This window comes from Siniperca chuatsi, linkage group LG15, assembly GCF_020085105.1.
Source record: "Siniperca chuatsi isolate FFG_IHB_CAS linkage group LG15, ASM2008510v1, whole genome shotgun sequence".
NCBI lineage: Eukaryota > Metazoa > Chordata > Actinopteri > Centrarchiformes > Sinipercidae > Siniperca > Siniperca chuatsi.
Genome location: NC_058056.1, coordinates 11,744,869 through 11,768,652, shown reverse-complemented (window position 1 = coordinate 11,768,652; position 23,784 = coordinate 11,744,869). Strand labels below are relative to the sequence as shown.

At 39.1% G+C, this 23,784-nt stretch overlaps 3 protein-coding genes across 9 annotated transcripts; 2 read left to right on the top strand and 1 right to left on the bottom strand.

Annotated features, from left to right (window-relative positions):
* Nucleotides 1-569: 569 nt before the first annotated feature.
* LOC122888993 (cytosolic 5'-nucleotidase 1A-like) lies at nt 570-11,825 on the top strand. Of its 3 annotated transcripts, none has more exons than XM_044223958.1 (6): nt 582-3,007; nt 4,296-4,463; nt 4,706-4,835; nt 7,959-8,081; nt 9,183-9,367; nt 10,130-11,825. In XM_044223958.1, the coding sequence occupies exons 1-6, from the start codon at nt 2,873-2,875 to the stop codon at nt 10,499-10,501; spliced, it is 1,113 nt and encodes a 370-aa protein (XP_044079893.1). In that variant the 5' UTR covers nt 582-2,872; the 3' UTR covers nt 10,502-11,825. The 3 variants fall into 3 exon arrangements, with proteins under 3 accessions (XP_044079895.1, XP_044079893.1, XP_044079894.1); XM_044223959.1 differs by lacking the exon at nt 582-3,007 and adding an exon at nt 3,052-3,635; XM_044223960.1 differs by lacking the exon at nt 7,959-8,081 and having other exon boundaries at nt 570-3,007.
* Nucleotides 11,826-12,438: 613 nt separating this feature from the next.
* LOC122888995 (interferon alpha-inducible protein 27-like protein 2A) lies at nt 12,439-15,003 on the top strand. 5 transcript variants are annotated; one of them, XM_044223966.1, is made up of 5 exons: nt 12,439-13,292; nt 13,422-13,457; nt 13,756-13,779; nt 13,908-14,027; nt 14,468-15,003. In XM_044223966.1, exons 1-5 carry the CDS (start codon nt 13,280-13,282, stop codon nt 14,569-14,571), a joined length of 297 nt encoding a protein of 98 aa, XP_044079901.1. In that variant the 5' UTR covers nt 12,439-13,279; the 3' UTR covers nt 14,572-15,003. The 5 variants fall into 5 exon arrangements, with proteins under 5 accessions (XP_044079901.1, XP_044079898.1, XP_044079900.1 ...); XM_044223963.1 differs by having other exon boundaries at nt 13,860-14,027; XM_044223965.1 differs by lacking the exon at nt 13,422-13,457 and having other exon boundaries at nt 13,860-14,027.
* Nucleotides 14,021-18,044, bottom strand: LOC122888997 (interferon alpha-inducible protein 27-like protein 2A). The gene is made up of 4 exons (XM_044223967.1): nt 17,939-18,044; nt 17,743-17,772; nt 17,403-17,564; nt 14,021-14,306 (listed from the first exon to the last, which is right to left on the bottom strand). The coding sequence occupies exons 1-4, from the start codon at nt 18,009-18,011 to the stop codon at nt 14,245-14,247; spliced, it is 327 nt and encodes a 108-aa protein (XP_044079902.1). The 5' UTR covers nt 18,012-18,044; the 3' UTR covers nt 14,021-14,244.
* Between the last annotated feature and the right edge of the window lie 5,740 nt (nt 18,045-23,784).

Sequence of the window (23,784 nt, the reverse complement as noted above, 5' to 3'; positions counted from 1 at the left end):
TAAACTGTTATAGCCGTACAGCTACTGTGCCAAAGTTAGTGTTTCAAGATAGAAAAAAACTCTGTTTTTCAGATCAACTTCCTCTCTCATACTCAGAGTTTCTCTTTCATGTCCTCTTTGTCTACAACGTCCAGAGGAATGAATGAAGCAGTAAAGTATTCAGGACCACACGAGAAGGCTGAGAGGCTGACCTATCCTCTACTACACTCTAGTGGCTGTGAGCTTGAAATGCAAGAAATTACTGATTTAGCTTTCAATATCATCACAATATCATACTGAGAGACTCTAAATAATGAAGCAACTCAACTGGGAAGTGTCAGGATTTAACTAAATATGTTGAAAAAAATCCACAGGTGTCAGATTTGATCTGTGCTCATTTTTATACGTACATAATTGTTGGGACACACTTATGTGCAAGGTTAATTTATAATTATGTCTAACATATCTAAATACAATGTAAGTACTTAAAGAGTAAATAGATTGTATGTATCTATAGTTCCTCAGGTTTCAGACAATAAAAGACACACAATCCTTCAGCTGTCTTCAGTCAATCGATAAAAGCTCTTTGCGTCTGGTCTCTGGAGACCCTGGAGGAGAGTGCGTGGTCACAGCCAGACACATCATCCTGCCGGTAACATGGGCACAGCTGCAAACGGCACTTTGCAGTCGGTTTCATGTGTGCTGCCAGTAGAAGTATTGGATAAATGTAATGGACCCCTGGTGTAAATGGAAGGTATAGGAACCAACACTAAATGTGTTTCTACATAGCCTAAATAGCATGTTTCTAAATAGCCTTGATGTCAGTTGTCCACCATGCACCCGTCAGGCTGTGTCTCTTTTGTTCCTTGAGTCCCTGCATGGATGTCTGCTCAGTATCTTCCTCCCACAAAACATCTGTAGTTGGTAAATTGCCTGTGTTGTGATTAAAGCATAGCTTATATTATTTATAATGCGTTTATACTCTTCAAAGCGAAACCTAGACTTTCATCTTTGTTGCCTGCATCACCAGTGTGTTTCTGATTGATGCCATATTTGGTGGGCTGTATATGCAGTCTGGGGTCCCCACAGCCAATCAGATCCCAGATGTGGGTGTCTGACTCCCTGGCTGTTGCCTGGCAACTGGGACTGCTGCTCTGTAATTCAATCCATGGAAAGATCCTGCAGGGGTTTACATGGGAAGAGGCAAGAAGAAAATATCATTAGATGCACAGGGGGAAGCAAATGACCCAGGATGGACTCCATTTCCCACACTGCTGAGCAGGAGTATGAAATGATAGTGTATGATTGGGAGTTTAGAGCACATGGGTTACAATGCCCCTAAACTGCTTTTGTAGTAATAATATCTAAAACAAATATAGCCGCAAGCGGCAATTCCAGGGTTCAAGCCAACACAGACCATTAGAAGTTTAAAGATTTTGATCTGGACCTGGTCAAATGTGGCCTAGACGTGACAAAAGCTGTGAAATCTCCCTTTTTTGCATTTTCACAAATAGAATGAAGAAAACAAACAACTTCTGATTCATAATCTGATTCGTGTTATGCCACGGCCATTTTTTTTTTGCATTTGTAGTGCCCCCTCGCGGTCGATTTGAAGGAAACTTTAAGGGTATGTTTCAGGTACTTCTGTGAACATATCCTGTAAATTTTATGATGGCCAATTGTTGACTTTGGTCTGTTTATGTGCTGAGCCACGCCCCTTTTGAAGATCATTGGTCAATATCTTGAAAACTAAATAAGATATCAACAATCTTTATACAATATTTGATAAGCTTCCTCCAATGATGATCCACCAAAATTTGGTAGCAATCGGCCCTACGATTTAAGAGGAGATGTCAAAAATGTGTTTTGACGGAAAATCTAGTTAGGCAGACTTTAATGGTCCAAGAGGCTTTTTTGTAGAGCACATTGAGCTGGACTCATTATAAAAATATCAAATAATTCGGACTTATGGTGTGAGGGGCGTCGCCTGTTAAAAATTGCATTTTTAGGCCTTGATTACAGCGCCCCCATGTGGCCAATTGGGCTCATATTTCTGTGGAAGAACATGCACATTATTTCCAGTTATTGGGCCAAGACAAATAATAATAATACGACAGCACAAACACAATAGGGATTCAAGCCCCGAAGGGGGTGGAACCTTAAAATAATAGTAACCATCTTCACTGTAATGATCTGTTAATGCATTGTATGAGAAAATAGCTTTGCTTCTTTGTTCAAAGATATTAAATCCCACCTCTCTATGAGGAGAACTGAAGCATGAACGCATTACAAGCATCATGACACAGCTGCGTTTTGACACACCGACCTGTTTTGTCCAATAGGGTGCATCAACCAGTTGTCACATACATCAAATCATCCGCTCTGCTGCTGCTCCCGGGAATTAGACACTGAAAGAGTTAAAAAGGGGGAGGATGTAAAAGTCAGTAGTGTGTGTGTGTGTGTGTGTGTGTGTGTGTGTGTGTGTGTGTGTGTGTGTGAGAGAGAGAGAGAGAGGAACACATATAAAAAGACAAGCACAGAAGAGCTGAACGAGGAATATGATATGTATGATGCTAGAAAAAAGAGAAAATATTAACAGCTTGAATTCTGTCTTATTTTGAATCTCTCTCCATCTCTCTTTTATTGTGCAACATCTCACTCCTCTGCCTTTTTAAGAGCATTTAGCTAAGTGTCTCTGTAGCTGCAGTCAGATTGATCTCATCTCCTGAGTGCACCAGCAATTCAAATTGTGAATGTGCAAGAGTGAGTAAGGACTTTTCGAGGGACTCTTGCCAAAGAGAGAGAGAGACTAGAAAAGAGAGCGATCAGGGGACACACTGGGACTCAGTGTGGACCTGAGAGAGACAGGAGAGTGGTCAGCTGAAGAGGTAAGATGAGTATAAACAACGGTCAAACTCTGACCGCCAGTGGAAAGGACTTTACCAGGAATGGCAGCAGCAGCCGAGCCCCCTGGGAAGATGCTAGGACTGTTTTGAAGCCCTCCACTCCCACCAGGAAACCTAAACCAGTGAGTATCCCCACAGCCTTCCTCATGCAGCATCCATTTACAGGTACAGTTCCCATGAGTTTCTATGCCTTTACAAAGTATTGGAGTTGTTGACAGCAAAGAGGACACTCATTGCACATATTACAAGTGAATTATGAAGTCAAATTTTATCTTGCTGTCATCACTTTGGAGATGAATTATGTTGCCTTTACTTGCTAGTTAAAGCCAGCCAAGACACATTTGTGTTCACTACTTGAGGCTGCTTATTTCATAGTGGCCGAGACTGAAGTCACATGATGAATGACAGATGAGAGAAGACAGACACACTGACCTCTCAACTTTATCAAAGTCTAGCTCTGGTGAAAACAGCAGGAGGGTTAATACCAGGCTGACTAGCAAGTGCTGCATTTGAAGCCTCGCTGAAAAGAACATTTCGTGGAGATGTAGCTGGGTGAAACAGAATACAGAAGCTCTGCAAGGATTTATTGTGTCAGCTGGAGAGCTCTTGTTACAGATCAGGTGCATGGTTCTCTGTAAACGCTACTGGCTCGTTTGGATTTCTTACCTGGAGAGGATGTACCTAAATATAAAAACAGACGCAACAACTTCAACTTCAGGCACTTGCAGGATGAAAGGAGTTGTCTCGGTTGTAAGTTTGGGAAAAACATGACATGTACTCTGTTTAATAACACTTTAAGTCATTTTTCATCCTGTACATATTTGCTCCCCAGGTTTCAGGTTGAAATATCTTACAGTTTTTATAGATTCATCTTTAAATCTTACTGAAATTACAGTGATATCTATTTCAGCCCACTCGTAACCAATTAAAAATGAATGACAACACAAGAAAAATCTCAAAATTTGTTATGATTAGCAGTCAAACAGTTTAAGAACTATTATATACACAGTGTGTTATAGTTTGTTGTCCCAGCCTCCAAAGAGTTAACAGGTGTCAGTCAGTCTGGTATGTGGGCCTGCACTATCACAGTCTTGCAGGGGAAAGTATTTCATATCACACAGTCACTTCTATTATGTCACTTCACCTCACTGAGTTTACCCAGTGTTCTATGTCAGTGAAGCCTTTATTAAATTATTCCTTTCTACAACTGTCAGAGTCTGCAAATCAGCAAACGTTTTTCCAGTATTCTTATGCTACTGCTCAGAATATGAATAATGTACTGTGTCTCTACAGGCAGAAAAGTTACAACTCTGTTCATCAGCTCCTCTCATTCAAATAAGGCAACTGTGCTTGTGAAGAACAAGCCAAAGCTGGATGTACATGAAGTGTTTTTTAACTCATTTCCTCCAGCCCAAGCCGGAGAATGCCATCACCATCGCCGTGTCATCACGTGTCCTCTTCAACACAGAGATGGAGCAGCATATCTATGAGCAGCAAGGCATGGAGGAGTACATCAAGTATCAGGTGGAGCATGAAACGCAGCCTTTCAGCCCCGGACCTGCCTTCTCCTTTGTCAAGGTCAGAGACGATGAGGAGAAAGAGGTGGAGAAACAAACACATATATACTATATCAACCCCAGTGCAGAGTGATTCCTTGGTGTCAGTGTTATGTGCTGGGTCGTGTCTCTGGAGGCAGTGAATGAGTAATAAGCATAAAACACCAACCCACTCAAACACTCACACGCTTCCATCCCATCCACTGCAGTGATATAGTATTGGGTTTTTTAATAATTCAAATCTGTGTTTGGTCGTGCTGCCAGGCTCTGGAGGCTGTAAACACTCGACTGAGGGAGCTTTACCCCGAGAGTGAGGAGCTATTTGATGTTGTGCTCATGACCAACAACCACGCACACGTCGGCCTAAGACTCATCAATACCATCAATCATCACCGTGAGTTACTAATACGCATGAACAATAAAAACTTATAAGGCATACTTGAAAAATATCCTTTTGTCTGGCGTATATCCTCTTCCAGCATCACTGGCTTTATCTTTTTAGCTTGCTCTTTTAAGCCACAATGTGTAGACATGGTTATAAATCTTTCAAATTAGTTGGTGGCATAATGTTTTGTTTGTAGAAAAGTTAGACAATCCTGGTGAAATTTGGTATAGCCCAGTGTTAGTAGTACCACTTGGGGGTGCCAAAGTTGGGCATTTTCAAACCCTACACATGTGGACGGCCCTCAAAGGTTTATACAGTAAATATGAAGCTGAAGTCAAATAAAAAACTAAAGTCAAAAAACGACAACTGTTTCTTGATGTGTTAATTAGTGAGCTTTAGTCTTGCTGGTAGATGGATTTTGTTGCCTTTGGACAGAGCCAGGCTAACTGTTTCCCCTAATTCCAGTCTTTATGCTAAGCTAAGCTAACCAGCTGCTGGATCTTACTTCATATTTACTGTAATGACATGAGGGTGGTATCAGTCTTGGCATCTAACTCTTGGAAAGAAAGTGAATAGTGTATGTCCCAAAATGTTGAATCCTTCTCTAAACTGACTGTTGTAGCGAAATAACCCTTACTTTATGACTTACCAACATATATATTGATAAATTATCTCTCTCTTTTCAATAAGGTGTCATATCTGCAATTTATTAAATGTTAGTCATAAACAATAGCATAATAACAATGTAATGTCTGTCGAAGAAAGATCACTGAGCCCTTCAACATCTGACAGCAAAGGCCAAAACAGGGGTTACAATCTACCCTCTTAAACAAACACCTGTTATATCACATGACCAAATTTCCATTCTTAGGTCAGGTGATGACACCTGAGCAAGTTCCATTCACTAAAAGAAGGCTGTGGGATATTTTCGAAAACTTTGGAAAGAGCTAGGAAGGGAACCTTAAATTTGGAACATTTTACCACAGACATCCATAAATGATTTATTAACCATTAATAAAGCCATTAATTACAATTTATGCCCCTTTACAACATATGCCTTGTTAGAAATTGATTTCCAAAGATACAAATACATGATTGTCAATCAATGATAAGGAATGTTGATTGAATAGCAAATTGTTTGCTAAAGATTTAAAGGATAAGACTGGTGAGATTCTATATTTTTATTTTTGACAACAAATTTCATGAAAAGAACAAAACCAACAGTAAATTGATCTAACAAGTAGCTATTGTCTGTGTAGCCAAAGTGTCTCATAGCTTATTCCTTTATAGTATAGAGCTCAATTATTGTCCAAATCTATTAAAAACATATCAGTGAGCCACACTGTTGCACTGGGTGACCTCTTCCTTTATTACAATGAAAATGGACACTGTAGTTTATTTTGAGTCAATCCCACATACACTATCCAGCCACTGTAAATACTCACTAGAGCTTCAAACGGGTATCAATCCGCAGCTGAAAATAGTCCCCAACAAATACAGTATTTACTCCTGTTTGAGAGATATTTGCAAAAAACTACAGTGCCCAGCTGAAAGTATATATTCATGACCTGTTTCAACATTTTACATCTTCAGTAGGAACCAATGAGCTTCGAGCTGAGAGGCTTTGGAAGTTGGAAAGTACTGAGAGATGGACTAACACATTGTTGGTTTTGGTCTTTTCCTGGGATTTGTTGACAATTAGAAAAATATAAAAATGTCATCATCCATTTAAACGAATGGAGTAACTGTTTGCTGATACAATTCATTTTCTGACCAGCTGAATGGCTGGTTTCAATCCATCACTTCTGCCAATGTGTTGACACAGTTCAGTTAGTTTTTTCTTTCATTCTGGAGGGTCAATAAACGGTTGATATAGCTTCAAATCTGTCCTGCTGACTGGCTTTCTTGAAAGTCAGCAAGGTCACCGTTTTCGTTGCTTTTGAGATTAATAACAAGGCTATAAACTGAACTAGATGTAAGCATACTGTATGTGTAGATGCATCAGCACAAATTAATATATAATATGCATAAATGGACAGTTTACAGGTATATTGGTCAATTTCAGTGTCATCCACCATTACAACCTCTTAGTAAAAAGGTTGGGTTTTCATTGGGTGATCACCTGAAATAGCACAAGACCTAATACAGGGCCATGTACTGACACACACACAAACACATTGAGGGTGGGCTGGACTCTAGCAATGTGCCGTTGCCCTGTAGATTCTCTAGCTGCTCCGCACAGCTGGTCCTCTCTATTCCCACACTGTAAATGACTTCATGACCCAGTGTCCCTCCCCAGGTCACACAGACACCCAAGTGTGGACAGAAAGTCTACTCGAGACGTCACAGAATCCTCTGTTTACTCAGCGAGAGGAGGAGAAAGACAGAGACACAGAGAAAGAGAAAAGGAAAGGAATTGGCCAGTAATCTAAGAATCTTTTGTTCCGTGGTTCTTCACAGTTCAACTGAAGCTATTTTGTTTATTTCCTTTGTGAAGCCCTGAGTGTCGATGGACTGCCACTCAGTTTAAGGGGTTGCGCTCTATCCCTGAGGATGAACAGGGATGACAGTGGTTATGGTGGGATCTTTCTCATGGTCTACACACCACAATATGACCCCAAGGGATAGGTGGTGGGAGTTGGGGATCTGCGGTCCTGGCTCCTTGCAGGGGTTTGGCAGTCCCACACCCAGCGCTTGATGTAGTCAAGCCAAGCGGAAAAATCTGCACTGCCCGAGACAAGATCTCAGGCTCTTTCCTTTCATGTCACTCTGGCTTTCTCTTCCTCTTCCCTGCTCTGCCTCTGAATCAGTATTTGATATTACAGTTATGCCCTGTTCGCCCCTGATTCTTCTTAAATTTTATTCCTCAAAGCAACATTAAATATCAACCAGTATTTAACTTCCTTCGGCATTTACACAGAAATACACTGGCAAGGCAACTGTGAGTGATGTACATATTGTAAAATGAAAGCATAAGTCATCAGTGACTCATATAAACATCTTCCCCAAAAATATCAATCCAGATGGTGATGGTGAGATTCATTCACAACATTGTGATCAGCTGACTCTTGCATATCTTCAGTTTTATGCACATCAGCTGTTCACTGAACTTTTGATTCCTCCTCTCTGCAGAGTTGTTCATCGAACGCTTCTGTATGACGGGAGGAAACAGCCCCATAGGCTACTTGAAGGCCTACCACACTAACCTTTACCTGTCTGCTGATCCAGTCAAGGTGCGAGAAGCTCTGGAGGAAGGTCAGTACAAAGAGAGAGAAGCTACATATTATTGAGAAGCTGTAATTCTAGACTGAGGAGGCAAAAGTTGGTTTAAAATATGGGCTGATGAGGGGGGTTTAGAAAAATAGAAGGATCTAAATGAGTATATTTCAACGAGTGACTGGACGGAGGCATGTAGGGATGCTCAGCAGCAAACAGTGAATACAAGGTTGAAATTGCAACAATATAACTGGCTGATGCGTACCTACATCACTCCAGTTACACCAATTCAATAATGATATTCCTGACATTTGTACTAAATGTAAGGAACTGAAGGGATCATTGATTCACTGCGTATGGGAGTGTAGGACATGGTGGAATTCAGGAAAGAGGTGAACCATAAGATAGACGTAATCCTCAATGTTAAGCTTCCTCTCGAAGCAAATACGTTTATATTGCAGTTATACCCATACAATATACGTTTGAAACAAAAGGAATACAAATTTATAGATATGTGTTTTCTACAAGCAAAACGTGGCAATGCCTTACAATATTAGTACACCAAGGAGAGGCAGATGGTTGAGAGAGATGGCAACAAATATGTCGATGGAAAAGCTAACATTTTCTGTCAAAGGTAACCACAATGCTTTTGAAGACTGACTTTCTTTCCTATCTTAAATATGGTGATGTTGGTTATCTAATGGTTTTGGAGGATGACCCTAATGAATGATGCAGAGAGAGAAGCTCGTTGAATGTTTAGGGTGGTGGGGAGCCATGTGGAGAAGCAGAAACTCTTTATTTTAATTGTATTTTGTTTCCTCCTTTTGTTTTGTTGTTGTTGGTGGTGTTGTTTTTATTATTAGTAACATGTACTATTATTATTTACTTACTCATTCTTGTCTGTATTCCTTTATTGTACTAGTGTCTATGTTGTTGTTGTCTTCTTGGGTGGGGTACTGTCGTTATAATTATATAATTTAGTGGGGGTGGGTAAAGGGTTAACGTTATGTCTACAATATTGGTAAAACAAGTTTGTTATACATGGAAAAAGAATAAATATATGTGTTAAAAAAGGAGGAAAAAGTGTCTCTGCTATGTAAGATGTATTGATACACACCTGATTTTAAACAATGCATTCAGGCATAGCAGCGGCCACCATGTTCACCCCAGAGAAGATGACAGAAGTGTCGGAGACTCAGCTGCGTGTTGCCTTTGATGGTGACGCCGTCCTCTTCTCTGATGAGTCTGAGCGCATTTACAAGGCCCATGGACTGGACAAGTTCTTTGAGCACGAGAAGGCACACGAGAACAAGCCTCTGGACCATGTACAGTATACACATACTGACGATTATCAGTATCACACTACTATTGGAAATGTAATGCATTTAGTACATTCAATGAAAGGATAGTTCTGGTTTACTACAACTTGGATCTTATTTTTGTATTTTTGACCATCATTTCTATCACCTAAATAAAATTGTACTGACAAAAGTCATTTCTGAGATTGGGAAACATGGTGATCTCTCTACAAAACAATCGGCGAGAGCAAGAAACAAGCAGTTAAACAATCAGACAGGCTGTTAACAAGTCAGATTTGAAAAGAACTTAAATAAGATGTAAAACTGAAAGTGAACACACCTGAAATGTGGGCAACAATCCCTAACTGAACAGGAAAACAATGTGTACGTGTGGAACTACATTAAGTACAGGAGGTCAAACATGAACAAGGAATTTGGTCTGTAAACTTGGTCCATAATTTTACCTTTTGTATTTTCTCTTCCAAATAAATGTTTTAAATCTATCTGACTTCTTTTTGTCATGACGCCGCATTTCCAGATCTCAGGAACTAACTTGATAATTATAATGTCATTGTACTAATAGGAATGATGGTCAATACTATGAAAGTAAGACTGGAATTATAATAAAGCAGCTGGTAAACTCTGCATATGGAGCACAGTTTGTTATGAACTTTGGTTTTTGGCCCAGATTCTAACAATTACTTAGATTTGAATGTGTAATGAGCCACATATAAATGTAGAAACTACCAAATGAAGACTGTGGGCTTACTTTGTTCCTTATTTCTGCAGGGACCACTGAAAGGTTTCCTGGAGGCTTTGGGAAAGCTACAGAAGAAGTTTTATGGCAAAGACCAGCGCATGGACTGCCCCATCCGGACCTACTTGGTGACAGCTCGCAGCGCGGCCAGCTCTGGTACCAGAGCCCTGAAAACTCTACGTTCATGGGGTCTGGAGATCGATGAGGCTCTCTTTCTGGCAGGGGCACCAAAGGGCCCCATGCTGGAGAAGATCAGGCCGCACATTTTCTTTGACGATCAGATGTTTCATGTGGAGGGGGCAGCAGAAATGGGGACAGTAGCGTGCCACGTGCCCTATGGGATAGCTCAGAGAGTTACCAAGAAAGGAATTAAAGACAAAGAGACTTCTTCAGCACCAAAGTAGCCTGGACATGACTGTGCAGAGGCACAGGAGACTAAAGGGACATTTAGTCTTTTAGCAGCTAAAGATGTTGATAACTGTATGCAAAACTATAAAAAAATTATTGAAAATGGCTTGCAAATGTATTAAAACCCAGTCGATGCAATATGTTATATTATATAATATTGTAATTATACAGCAATTATATGTCATAATACAAAATAACTTCTTTCATTAACAGCTGATGACATTTTAATTCAGAGGGTTTTTTATCCATTGGTTGTTACATTACCAGTTCATTAAGTGCTACAACTTTCTAATGGGGAACCCCTTATAAACAGTTTATATGTTGTAATAATGGCTTTATTAATAGTTAATAAATCATTTACTGAAGAACCAGTGTTTGGGTTGCCAGGTTGTGAAAAATGTCTTTAACTGATTGGACCATATGGCCGTGTACCTTGTGGAAAAGGGCTGCAGAGGATCTAGACCAAGATCTATTTATTAACTACTAATTAATGGTTTGCTGACATTTATAACTGCATTATTTTTTAATAGAGAGGATAAGCAACAGGCAAAGGGATTATTCACAACATGGTAACCCTTAATTTGTTCTTAATAATGGCTTCCAATTGTTTTAGAAAGCATTAGTAAATGATTCTTTAGCCATTAATAAAGCCATTAGTTACAACTTGTAAACGCTGTATAAAGATCTCCTTTCCTAGAAAGCCATAGGCTACTCAGTGCTGTTTGTGTTTAAAATTTCCATTTGCAGCAGGACAATTACCTCATATACCAGCAAACTCCTGTATTATTTTCTGTATTTATACATTTTTACCCACATCTGTAAACATTGTATAACCCCTTTGAAAGACTAAAAAAGCCTTTGTAAAATAAAGTGTATTTAAAATCAAACAGAACCAAATATAAGAAATATAACAAAATCTACAAAGTCTAAACAATATTTACATAGATGCCAGGTTACTGAGGAAACATGAAGTGACTTAAGACTATTTTTGAGGGAGTCTGAATGCAGCCTGGATGTGCTAACTTGATTAGAAGCTACAGAGCTGCACTGAAGACATACAGATTGGATTTACATAATTCTATCACTTTACTGCTTGTCTGTGTGTTTTTAAAACTGGTGCCCTTTTCTCACTATTGGTGGATTTTTTTTGTCAATCACGCATGTTGTTGGTATATGTATGTATATGTATGTACATGTGGTTGTTTGATCAATGTATATGAATGTATTTTAAGATTGCAAATGAATTATATTGGTAAAATGGGATAATTTTGTTTATGTAATATTTCTTGTTCAAGACAATAAAGATGAGTTTTAACATAATTAGCATTTACTGACATCCATCGTGTGCAATTTTCATTTCGGCTACTTGTCCTTTGGTATAACAAACTTTCTCAGATGTGGAATAATATGGGTAAATCTGGGCCAAATGAGCACTGTGAACTTTTATGCAAGTTTTTCTGTATCAAGATTAAAGTAAAGAAGACCACCCCAGCAAACTGGTTATTATTTATTAAGTTGCAGAGGTGAAAGAAGTTTCAACCTCTTACTCTCAGTCAAGAATTAGAATAAAAAGCAAGAGTGCAGGAAAGATAGGCTTTACTTTACAGAGAGACCAGCAAGTGAACTCCAGCCTTTATACAGAGAAAATAAAAAGGATGGAAATTGATGGGGGCCAAAATGTTTCTTCCTCTTCACAGCAGGGGGAGACAAACACCAAACAGCTTATTACAACTTATTCAACATCATAGGAAGACCAGTGAGTCATTTCACTTATTTTTTACTGTAAGGCAGTGTATTGTGTTGTCCACAAGACGTCGCTATACCACTGTTGTGTTAAGGCAGATTCAAGTGCCTTTAGCATGGTTTGAACCTCTTGATGTACCGTAGTGTTGATACTTTTCCTCAGTTCGTGTTATCAACGCTATAGGTAAGCCATGTTAACGATAGTGGAAGTTGCAATGAAAAATATCTTCGTTGTTATCACACTAAAGTCAGATATTTTGTGTTTTAAACTGTTAAAGACCTAAATGCAGAGTAATACGGAGAGTTAAAATGTTTTATTCTTTCGTTTAAATGTGATTAATGTGTGGAGGCTAATGCAAAGCTATCTATTATAATATAAGCAGTGAGTGCTTGCTATTGAGTTACATGTGCATTTGAAATGTACTTTGATAGTTTAAAATTTAACCTCAGTTCGTGTTATCAACGCTATAGATGTCGAGCTGTGGAATAAACGGTCAAGCCACAATCCCGAACCCCTCTGTGTCCGCGTCCCCTTCCTCTACCACCGTCCACGATCATACACAACACAGCGCAGAGTAACAGCGGCGGTGCTGGAGACCAGTACGCGCGCGGAGAGAGAGAGAGAGGGCTACATTACAATAATCAGATGTAGTATATTGATATGTCTAATCATGGATATGTCTGACGAATGCAGTATTCCTCACACAATAATGTCAATGAATACCCCATAGTAACCACTGTATTTTCTATCACACTATTACAACTGCTTACACTTGAAACTTATTCTCTTTATTTTTCCTATTTACTTCAACAAGTATCATGATAATGCTGATTTGAAGGAGCACTCTAGTTCAAAATTACTGTCCTTCATAAGTTTCAGTTTCTCAGAAATGATTTGTGTGATTTTTGACACTATCGATTTGAAAGAAATGTAAACTTGATATGCCGTAGCCTCGCCCACGCATTAAAAACACATTTCTTTGAGCTCAGTTAAGTCTAAGACACAGAAGGACAACACTCCCTAAGCTGACATGGAAACAGTTTGTGAGTATACATTTTTCTTTGACAATACTGTTAATATTAATAAGTAAGTATATGAATTAATATATGAATATATCTGCTCAGGGCAGCTCAGTGTGAACATGTTTGTTTTCTTTTGTGTTTCATTAACAGGTAAGGCCCTCCTTACAAGCGCAGACAAAGAAGCTTGTTAGTATACATTTTTCTTTGAGGATACTGTTCCTACAAATTACCAATCAGAAAATATATTAATTACCAAATATATCTGCTCAGGGCAGCTCTGCATGAATAACATGTTTTTGTTTTTTGTATTTCATTAACAGGTATGGCCCTCCTTATAGAGGCAAAAGAAATAATTTGAGTGTACATTTTTCTTTGAGAATACTGTTCCTTCATGTTAATCAGCAAATATATAAATGATCAAATATATCTATCTGCTCAGGGCAGCTCAGCATGAATAATGTTTTCTTTTGTGTTTCATTAACAGGTAAAGCCATCGTTATAGGCGCAGGTAAAACACACATTTTAAACAATACCCCCTAGTTGTACTTTCATCATTACAGACAATTCTTTTGCTATGTTCTTGCCCAGGAGGTGCTGCGTCTCTGGTCCTGACTCCTGCTGCTCTGGCTGCCCTAGGTTTCTCTTCAACTGGAATAGCAGCAGGCTCCATTGCTGCCAAACTGATGGCATATTTTGCCATTGCTAATGGAGGAGGAGTTGCAGCAGGAGGACTGGTGGCATTCTTGCAGTCAGCTGGTAAACTGGATATTTTATTTACATCTTGTTATCTTAATGGCCGCCTGTCTCCAGCCAGTCAATACAAAGATCTTGAAAAAGTGCCTTCAACAAATAAAAATGTTTTTATAGTAGAGAGGAGCAGCCTGAGGTGAGGCTCAATATAATCATTCACCATTAGGTCTAAATGCCAAAGAGAGTGAATGCTCTCATTGAACATCAATGTGTGAATGTGCTGCTAATAATAATAATAATAAGTTGAGGAAGCGTCTTCAATTTTCAGTTGGCGAGGACGGTTTGCTACAAAATAGAGAAAAGGATGGAGTGTCATTTTTAATCCCCTGCAGATATTCTGAAGTCATTTTAAACTGTGGAATAAAAGCTTTACTTATGGACAGGCAAGTGTAACATGGAGCTGATGTCTGCCGGAAATCCTCAAATGTAATGTAATCTCACTGCAGGTGCAGCTGGTCTGTCATGGTTTGCCAATGGAGTTGTGGCTGGCGCTGGAGGAACAGTGGGATGGCTGCTATCAACCATTTGTAACCAAACTGAAACCCACTAATGATTTACAGCATGGATATGCAACAAATGCACTCTTTACCTAATGAAGACAACTACAAATTATGTTGTTTTGTACTGTGATAGAGCTAATAAACTTAATAAAATGTTGTATTCACGCGTATGCCACACTCAACTTAAAGCATCAGTCGAGAAGCAAGAATAATACGGTTATAAAAAGAACATGAAAAATCTAAAAGTGGTTGACACAGGACAGCTACTGGGCATTAAGTATTTCAATAAACCAAAAAGTTGTTTTATAAATGTGGAAGCAGCCCAGGGTCATTTTCAGGATGTTTATTAACTCTAATGAATCTTTGTTTTGACACCATTTAACTGAATCTAAAGACAAAAGATGATGCTTCTGAGCTCTTGAACACTTATATATTATACTGTCCAATTCTAAACCAAAATAAAATGCATTCAAATAAAGCAATCACTCTGTTGTTACTGTAGCAATTGCAAACATCTGCGTAGTGTTAATTTAACAAGACTAAGAGTCTAGCGGCTCCGTGAGGATGTTCTTAGACACAGTGGTGCTCTGAGCTGAATGTCAGCATGCTAACATGTTCACAATAACAATGTTAACATTCTGATGTTTTAGCAGGTATAATGTTTATCATGTTCACCATCTAGCATGCTAATATTAACTAATTAGCACTAAAGACAAAGTATAGCTGAGGGTATTGGGAATGTCATTAATTCTGAAAAGCTAAAGGATCACCAAAGTTATTACAATTTATCCTTTTACAATTGATGGCAAGAGATGAGACATTTCACAAAAACAAAAACGTCAACCTCATGGTGGCGCTAGATGAAAAATCAGGGGATCACAAACATATTTGCCATGAATGTCTGTACAAAACCAGCTGACTAAATCTGCTGATGTGGCCACCTATGGCTTTTCTAACATAGGTTGGCCTGACACAGCGCTGTGAATTATGATCATAAACATCTATTGTGCACTGGTGATTCATGTTCAACATCATTTCACTTTGAATTTCAAAACAGCAGAGCAAAAAGGTTTGGGCAGTGTATGGGTGTTCAAGCTTTTGATCTCAACATTGACAGCATTTTGTGGTGTAAGTCCACGGTACTGGAAATTTCAAAATATGAGTACACACAGAACAATCACTAGATACTAAAAACAGTAATTTACATGCAACACCATTACAAAGTCTAATGCACTAATAATTATATAGACAAATCTACAAGCATACATCAAATACCAGCACATTCATCCAGTACTATACTATAAAACTAAAATTACAATAACAAATCTGAATCACAGTCAAATTAATGCACAAGTAGTTGCTCAGTATCCTTTTTTTTTGCACCATGGGAAAAAGAATGAACGTCTGTGTAAGTTTTAAACACAGCTGGAAGCATATTCCAATGTTTGATGGCTGTAAATGGAAAAGCTGTTATGGTGTGTCAACACATGTCCAACAGTGAGCAGGCAAAATCCAAAAGCCACAGACAGGTAAGGTACACAAAAACCAGGGTGCTGACTGCGATACAACGACAAACTGGCCCAGAACAAAGGAAGGACACAGACTAAATACACTTAGGTTAAGTAGACAAATAGACACAGATGAAAACAATGAAAGACATGAAGCAAAACTAAAAGACACTTGAGGGAAGGAGGCTATTTCAAAATAAAACAGGAAACAGAACAGAACACAGACCCAAAATCTTAACAATAGCAGATTGTGCAAAGGTAGTCGATGTTTAAGTCTGAGTTTAGAGTAGATCAAGAGGCTCTGCTCATTTGTTCAGAGCGGGAGCTGAAAAAAGCTCTTCAATGTTGGAGAAGTGGCACTGTAAATTGTCTTAAATATCAATCGAACTTCTGAAAATAGAATGAGATTTTCAAAATTTAAGAGGTTGTAATCCAAATTGTAGAATTCATAACACCCTTACTAAAAGTTACAGACAAGTTAATTATTTAAAACTCATTCATTTAGGGGAGTCAATATACATGAACACAAAAGGCAAAGTAGGGTTTACCACCAAATATGCATTAGTTCAATGAAACAGGTCTGATCAACAAGAAGAGAAAATGAAATTCACATGTTTAACATTTCTGAGGTGGTAAGTCATCACTTACAAAGTTGCTAAAGCAGTTTAGTTCAGACTACTCCTTCAAACCACAGAGAGAGAGAGAAAGACATTCACCAGTGAACACTTTTATTCATTTACTCAGTCCTTTCTGGTGGACGTTATGAGGAATGGAAATATTTATGGACGACACACTGAACCAGTATCTTTCACAGGTTTTACAGCTTTATTGACCAATACATTTCAGCTGTCAAAAGTTCTGTTTAGTAAATGAAGTGATATAATTTGCAGTTGCCTCCCTCATTTGGCAAAAGTAAAAATATTGTAAATTCATCTTGTTCCTTCATGACTCCATGATTTTCAGATGATTGCAGCCAGCCAGCCCACAGCTGCTCCAACACCGGCCACAGCTGCAGTGGCAGCTCCTGACAGACCTGCTGCAGCTGCAGCAAGAACATTACACAGGTTTTTATCAAGGTATGGAGCTACAGGGAAGCTCAGAAAGCCCTGTTCTCATGCCAACAGACTAAATCAAACAGTAGCACTATTATACACAGTAGTGTCATTATATTCTACCTAAATACTTTATTGCAAACACAAAGCTACAAATCTCTGCTATGACAAAGTGAAATGATTGTTTCTTTCAGTCCCAGGTTTGCGAGACACCTGTGTAGGATTTTGTGTTGTTGTTGTTGCACTTCAGAAAGACATATCTCTTACTTTGAAGATACGAGCGTTTAAACCTCCATAGACGTGTCTAGTTTTGCTGTTTACCTGCTGCCTGCAAAACAGCCACCGTACTTCCTGCTGCCACCGCCCCTCCGTTAGCAACTGCAGCAGCCGACATCATGCTGGCAGCATAGGAGCCTGCCGCTATCCCCGCCGAGGTGAAGCCTATGGCCCCCAGAGCGACAGGGGCCGCGACCACAGCAGCTGCTGCACAGCAGAGGAAAAGTTGTTGCTAACGATGGTGTGCTAACTTGTTAGGCTACTTTAAAACGGATCAAGCATTATATAGGTTTAGCATGTAAATGGCGTTTCTACATTGAAGTGCGTTGAAACCAGCTGACAGAGTAAACACAGGTGCTCCATAAAAGGTTTCCCAAAGTCTCACCTGCTCCTCCTACTAGGTATGCGGCTGTCACTGAAACAAGATGAAAACAAAACATTTACAGCTCATCTGGTTTAATCAAAGACATTTGCTATGGATACGGTCATTTTTACATTTTTTTATAATAAAAGGAAAATATATAAGTAGCAGTACTTTCAAAGAAATGTATGAGTATGGTCAAAGATACAGTGATACTCACCGGGGTCCATGTCTTTCTTTGTTTTGATGGGCGCTGAACTGGGCTGAATTTTATATACTGAGCGTTGTTTCATTTCTATAGAAATGAAACAGTTTGTCTCTCTCTCTCTCTGACGCCCTCTTTCGTTCAGATTCAGAGTACTTGCCTGCTGACTGGTGATCCCCAGATTTTTCCTCTAGGGACACCATGATGATGACATTTTACTTCACTGGGAAATTTGTTTTCAGTACAATATGGGAAAAAACAACAAAAAATACAAATAAAAAAAAAACAGTCCACAGTGTCAGCAGCACAACATATCGGCAGATATTCCAGTGAGAAGTCAAACAAGTCCTGAATGAAATGTGCAATCAGACAAGACTGAAAATGACTGTTGATTCTCCATCACAGTTCAGTTCCCGATTTAAAGAATTAAACTGAACTTTACTGTGGCCAGAAAAAACAAAAAAAAAGTTAATGAACCAGTGAACATTCAGTCCTGTCTGATGGACTATATAAAGAATGGAAATATTTAAGACACACTGAACCAGTATCTTTCACAGGTTGTACAGATTTATTGCACAAAACATTCAAAAATTGAATATATTTCAAATTCCTCTTGTTACTTTGATCTTTTCGGGATGAAGCTAGTCAGCCATCCCACAGCTCCTCCAACAGCTGCTCCAACACCGGCCACAGCTGCAGTGGCAGCTCCTGACAGACCTGCTGCACCTGCAGCAAGAACATTACACAGGTTTTTATCAAGGTATGGAGCTACAGGGAAGCTCAGAAAGCCCTGTTCTCATGCCAACAGACTAAATCAAACAGTAGCACTATTATCAGTGTATAAAGTAGTATCATTAAATTGCACCTACACACTTTATTTTGTTGAATGCTGTACTAATTATCGACAGAAGTTTATTAATCTCTATTGTGACGTTGTTGTTTCAGTTCCAGGTTTGCAACACCCTTGCGTAAGATTGTACGTATTGTTACACAAAGAAAGTATGAGTTACACGCCACATGATTCCCTTTTGATTATTGTTCCAGCAATGATCATCTTACTATGAAGATACGAGCGTTTAAACCTCCATAGACGTGTCTAGTTTTGCTGTTTACCTGCTGCCTGCAAAACAGCCACCGTACTTCCTGCTGCCACCGCCCCTCCGTTAGCAACTGCAGCAGCCGACATCATGCTGGCAGCATAGGAGCCTGCCGCTATCCCCGCCGAGGTGAAGCCTATGGCCCCCAGAGCGACAGGGGCCGCGACCACAGCAGCTAGGCCTGCTGCACAGCAGAGGAAAAGTTGTTGCTAACGATGGTGTGCTAACTTGTTAGGCCACTTTAAAACGGATCAAGCATTATATAGGTTTAGCATGTAAATGGCTTTTCTACATTAAAGTGCGTTCAAATGCGGAAGAAGTAAACGGGTGCTCCATAAAAGGTTTTCCAAAGTCTCACCTGCTCCTGCTCCAATGGCAGCAGTTTTACCTGAGACACAAGAAGGAAAACTGAAATCAACATTTACAGCTCATTTGGTTAACTATCTATAAGGAAAACATACAAGTTATCAGTATCGTCAAAGGAACAGCGATACTGACCAGGGCCCATATTTTATAGTCTGACGAGCCTGAATCTGTTCCGAGAAATGAAACTTTGTGGGAACGTATGCATGTAATATGTCGGAACAGAAGAAGGCGACTACTTCTTCTTAGTCTTAGTCTTCTTCTTCTTCTTCTTCTTCTGATGTTTTATGGCGGTTGGCAAACAACTTTTGGTGCATTACCGCCACCTTCTGAAATGGAGTGTGGATCAGAATGGTCTTATGCCTACCCTTATCTTCAGTGTACTATTAAGACCAGTATGCCCAAACCTCATCCTTGATATAATGTCTTCTTCTTTTTTGGATCTACTGGTTTCCCTCATTTCTCCTACTTTCTTTGGGATACTATAGTAATGTCTACCTTTCGTTTCCCTGTTCCAAATTTCCTGCCATTTCTTTTTCATTTCTACCTTAATTATGCTTTTAATTTCAGCTTTACTATAACTTACTGTCATATTTACTTCTACTTTCTTAGTTGCATCTTTTGCATACTTGTCTGCCAGTTCATTTCCTTGTACCCCTATATGTGCTGGAATCCAGATGAATTTCACTATTATTCCTGCTTTTGTAATTCTGAAGATAGTTTGCGCTATTTCCAGCATAATGTCCTGTCTTGCTTCTGACTGTATACTCTTGAAACTGGTTAACGCACTACTAGAATCTGAACCTATTAATACTTTGTCTGGTTTGCTGCTTTCTGTCCACTCAAGGGCTAAAAGAATAGCCAACATTTCCCCTGTGAATACTGAAAGGTTGTTACTAACTCTTTTATTTGACATTACATTTAAATCTGGGATTATGAATGCAACTCCTATTCTATTACATCCTGCTTTTGATGCATCAGTGTATATTTTCGTATACTCAGCGTCATTTTCCTCTATATATCTGTAGACTTGTTTCCTATCTATGTTCCTCTCTTTCTTCCTTTCCAGAAGGTGCAGGTCCACCATTATCTCTCCTAATAACCAAGGTGGGACTACGGAGAACGGTACCGTGGGGCTGAACATTATATCCCCTATCCCTATTCCATTAGCTGCATTTCCTATTGTCCAACTGAAGCTGTTGATCTGTCGTTTTTCTTTCTCTTGGCATGGTTTCAACACCTTCTGCGTAGGGTGATTTTCCTTGTGGCCCTTTAAGTTTGCCCAGTATGTTAGTGCTAATTGAGTTCTTCTGATTTCCAGTGACATTTCATTCATTTCCACCTGCAAGGCTGATACTGGAGTAGTTTTTATGGCACCACAGCAGAGTCTCAAGGCCTGATATTGTATTGTGTCCAACTTCTTTAATATTGTTTTTGACGCTGATTGGTAAACTATGCTGCCATAGTCTAGCACTGCCCTGATTAATCCTATATATACAGTTTTCAGAGAAATCCTGTTTGCTCCCCACTCTCTACCCCTCAAACACCTTAAGATATTCAGTACTTTTTTACACTTTTTAACCACTTTCCCTATATGCGTAGACCAGGTAAGATTCTTGTCGAACCAAATACCTAGATACTTGAACTGTTCTACTCTCTCTAAACTTTCTCCATAGAGTTCAAGTTTAACTGGTCTTGAATTTTCCTTTATAGCCTTTGTCTTTGCCACTGAAAATCTAAAACCCCACTCCATTGCCCAGCCCTCTACTTTCCTTATTGCCTCTTGCACTTTCCTGACTACATAGTCTATATTCCTTCCCTTTTTCCACATAACTCCGTCATCTGCAAATAGTGCGACACCTATCGACCTATCTGTACAACTAAACACTTCATTTATCATGATTGAGAACAGCATTGGACTGATTATACTCCCTTGAGGAGTTCCATTTTCCACCAAATACTTGGAACTATATTCTTTTCCTACTCTTACTGATATCAACCTCGCTGTTAAGAAGTTTTTAACCCATCTATACATTCTCCCTTTTATTCCCATTTGATGTAACTTTATCATTAACCCTTCCTTCCACATGTTATACGCCTTCTCAACATCAAAGAATACAGCTACTAAACACTCTTTATTAATTTGAGCTTTCCTAATTTCGTTTTCTAAACACAGAGCCGGATCAATTGTGCTTCTTCCTTTTCTAAATCCACTTTGGTAATTCTTTAACATATCTTTTGTCTCTAAATGAAATCTTAACCTTTCATTTATCATTTTTTCCAAAATTTTCCCTACATGTGACGTCAAGGCAATCGGTCTATAACTTTCCGCTAGTCCTGGGTCCTTACCTGGCTTACATATGGGGACAATAACTGCCTCTTTCCATTGACTTGGCAAATATCCCTCTTCCCATACTTTATTATATAATCCTAACAATACTCCTTTACTCCTATCACTTAAGTTTCCTAGCATACAATAACTTATTTGGTCTCTCCCTGGCGTTGCTTTCCCCGACTTTCTTAATGCATCATTTAGCTCTCTTATATTAAACATGTTTATTGCACTTCTGTCTTCCTCGACATCCTGCATTGCTTCTACATTTTTTTCCTAATGTTCCATCTCTCTGCTTCTTTTCCTCATTACTCAAATTTTCAGTACTATGTACCTTAACAAATGGCCTTGCTAATAACTCTGCTTTATCCTTACCTTCTATTACTACATTCCTCCCATCTTTCATTATAGGATATCCATACTCTTTCCTATTTCCAGACATCCTCTTAATCATCCCCCATACTCGGTCTAATGGTGTAGTCCTTCCAAGCGAGTCACAGTACCTCTTCCAGAATTCCCTTTTAACTCGCTTTACTGTACTCCTAACTACTGCCTGCTTTCTTTTATATTCAAAAAATTCTGAAAATTATGTGTTTTCTTCAAGATTTTAAAGGCCTTATTTCGATTTTTTATTGCAGAATTGCATTCTTGTGTCCACCACGGAACTATCTTTTTCCTTTTCCTACCTTTTCTTTTTGGTATTGACTCTTCTGCAGCTCCTAATATGATACAGTTTATCTCTGCATTGAGGCCTTCTATTTTCTGGTTCATATTTACCTCCTTTAATTTCCCTTCAGTTATAATTCTATACTTGTTCCAATTTGCTTCTTCAAATTTCCATCTTCCTTCTCTCTCATCCTGTTCTATTTCCCTTTCTACTCCAATACTTGTGACTATCGGATAGTGATCACTCCCTATAGTGCTTCCTTTAAGTACTTCCCACCTACTTACCCCGACCAAAGACTGCGATACCAAAGTGAGATCTATTGCTGATTCTGTTCCCTTCACCAAATTTACCCTTGTGCCTGTCCCATCATTTAAACATACCATTTCCTTTTCGTCCATTAGTTCCTCTACAATTTCTCCATTTAAATCTTCTCGTTCACCCCATACTGTGCTGTGTGCATTGAAGTCTCCGCACCAGATGCTATTACCTCTCCACTGTTCCAGTATTGATTCTAGTTTTACCTTTTCTAGTTTTTTGCATGGGTTATATAAGTTTACTATTCTCATACTTTCTTTCTTGCACCAAATTTCAACTACTACTACCTCCATGTCTTGTACTGTACTTAACCGTCTATGTTTTATACCTTCTTTTATAAATATCGCACACCCTCCACCATTTCCATTGTATCTATCTTTACGCATGGTTGTGTATCCTTTAATAATGAACTCCAGATTTGGCTTGAGCCATGTCTCCTGAATACATATGACATCTGATTTCCTACTTAACTTCTCAATGTAGCCTTTAAACTCCTGTCCATTTGCTATGAAACTTCTGGCGTTCCATTGTAGTAGTAACAACATTATGGTCTGATATGTGAAGCTGTCTCTGGGGTCCCTTCTCCCTGACTAAGGTCAGCATGTATCTTTTCCCACGATAAATCTTTCATATTTAGGAATTTTGCCGCTGCCTTTACTATGATTTTGATTTTTTCTGTCTTGGTTTTTGCTTGCTCTGAGCAGTTGATGACGTATGCTAAAAACAGCACTAACCTGTCCACTGATATTCCTGTGTTGTCCCTATGTATCTGTGCTGTTCCTGCATTTGTTTCAGGATGACTTTGGTTAACTCCCTCCTCTCTTCTTTCACTGTTACACATCCTCACAGCCTCTGCATATGTTACTTTCCGTTCTGCTCTTACTCTTTGAATCTCCACTGCCTGCCTCCTGACGGTGCAACCACCATACGCTGCTGTGTGGTTTCCTCCACAGTTACAGCATTTAACCTGAACGTTGCTTCCACACTCTCCATATGCATGTTCTCCTCCACATCTTCCACATCTTTGCTTTCCTTTACATACATTGACCGTATGACCATACCGCTGACATTTATAACATCTTATCGG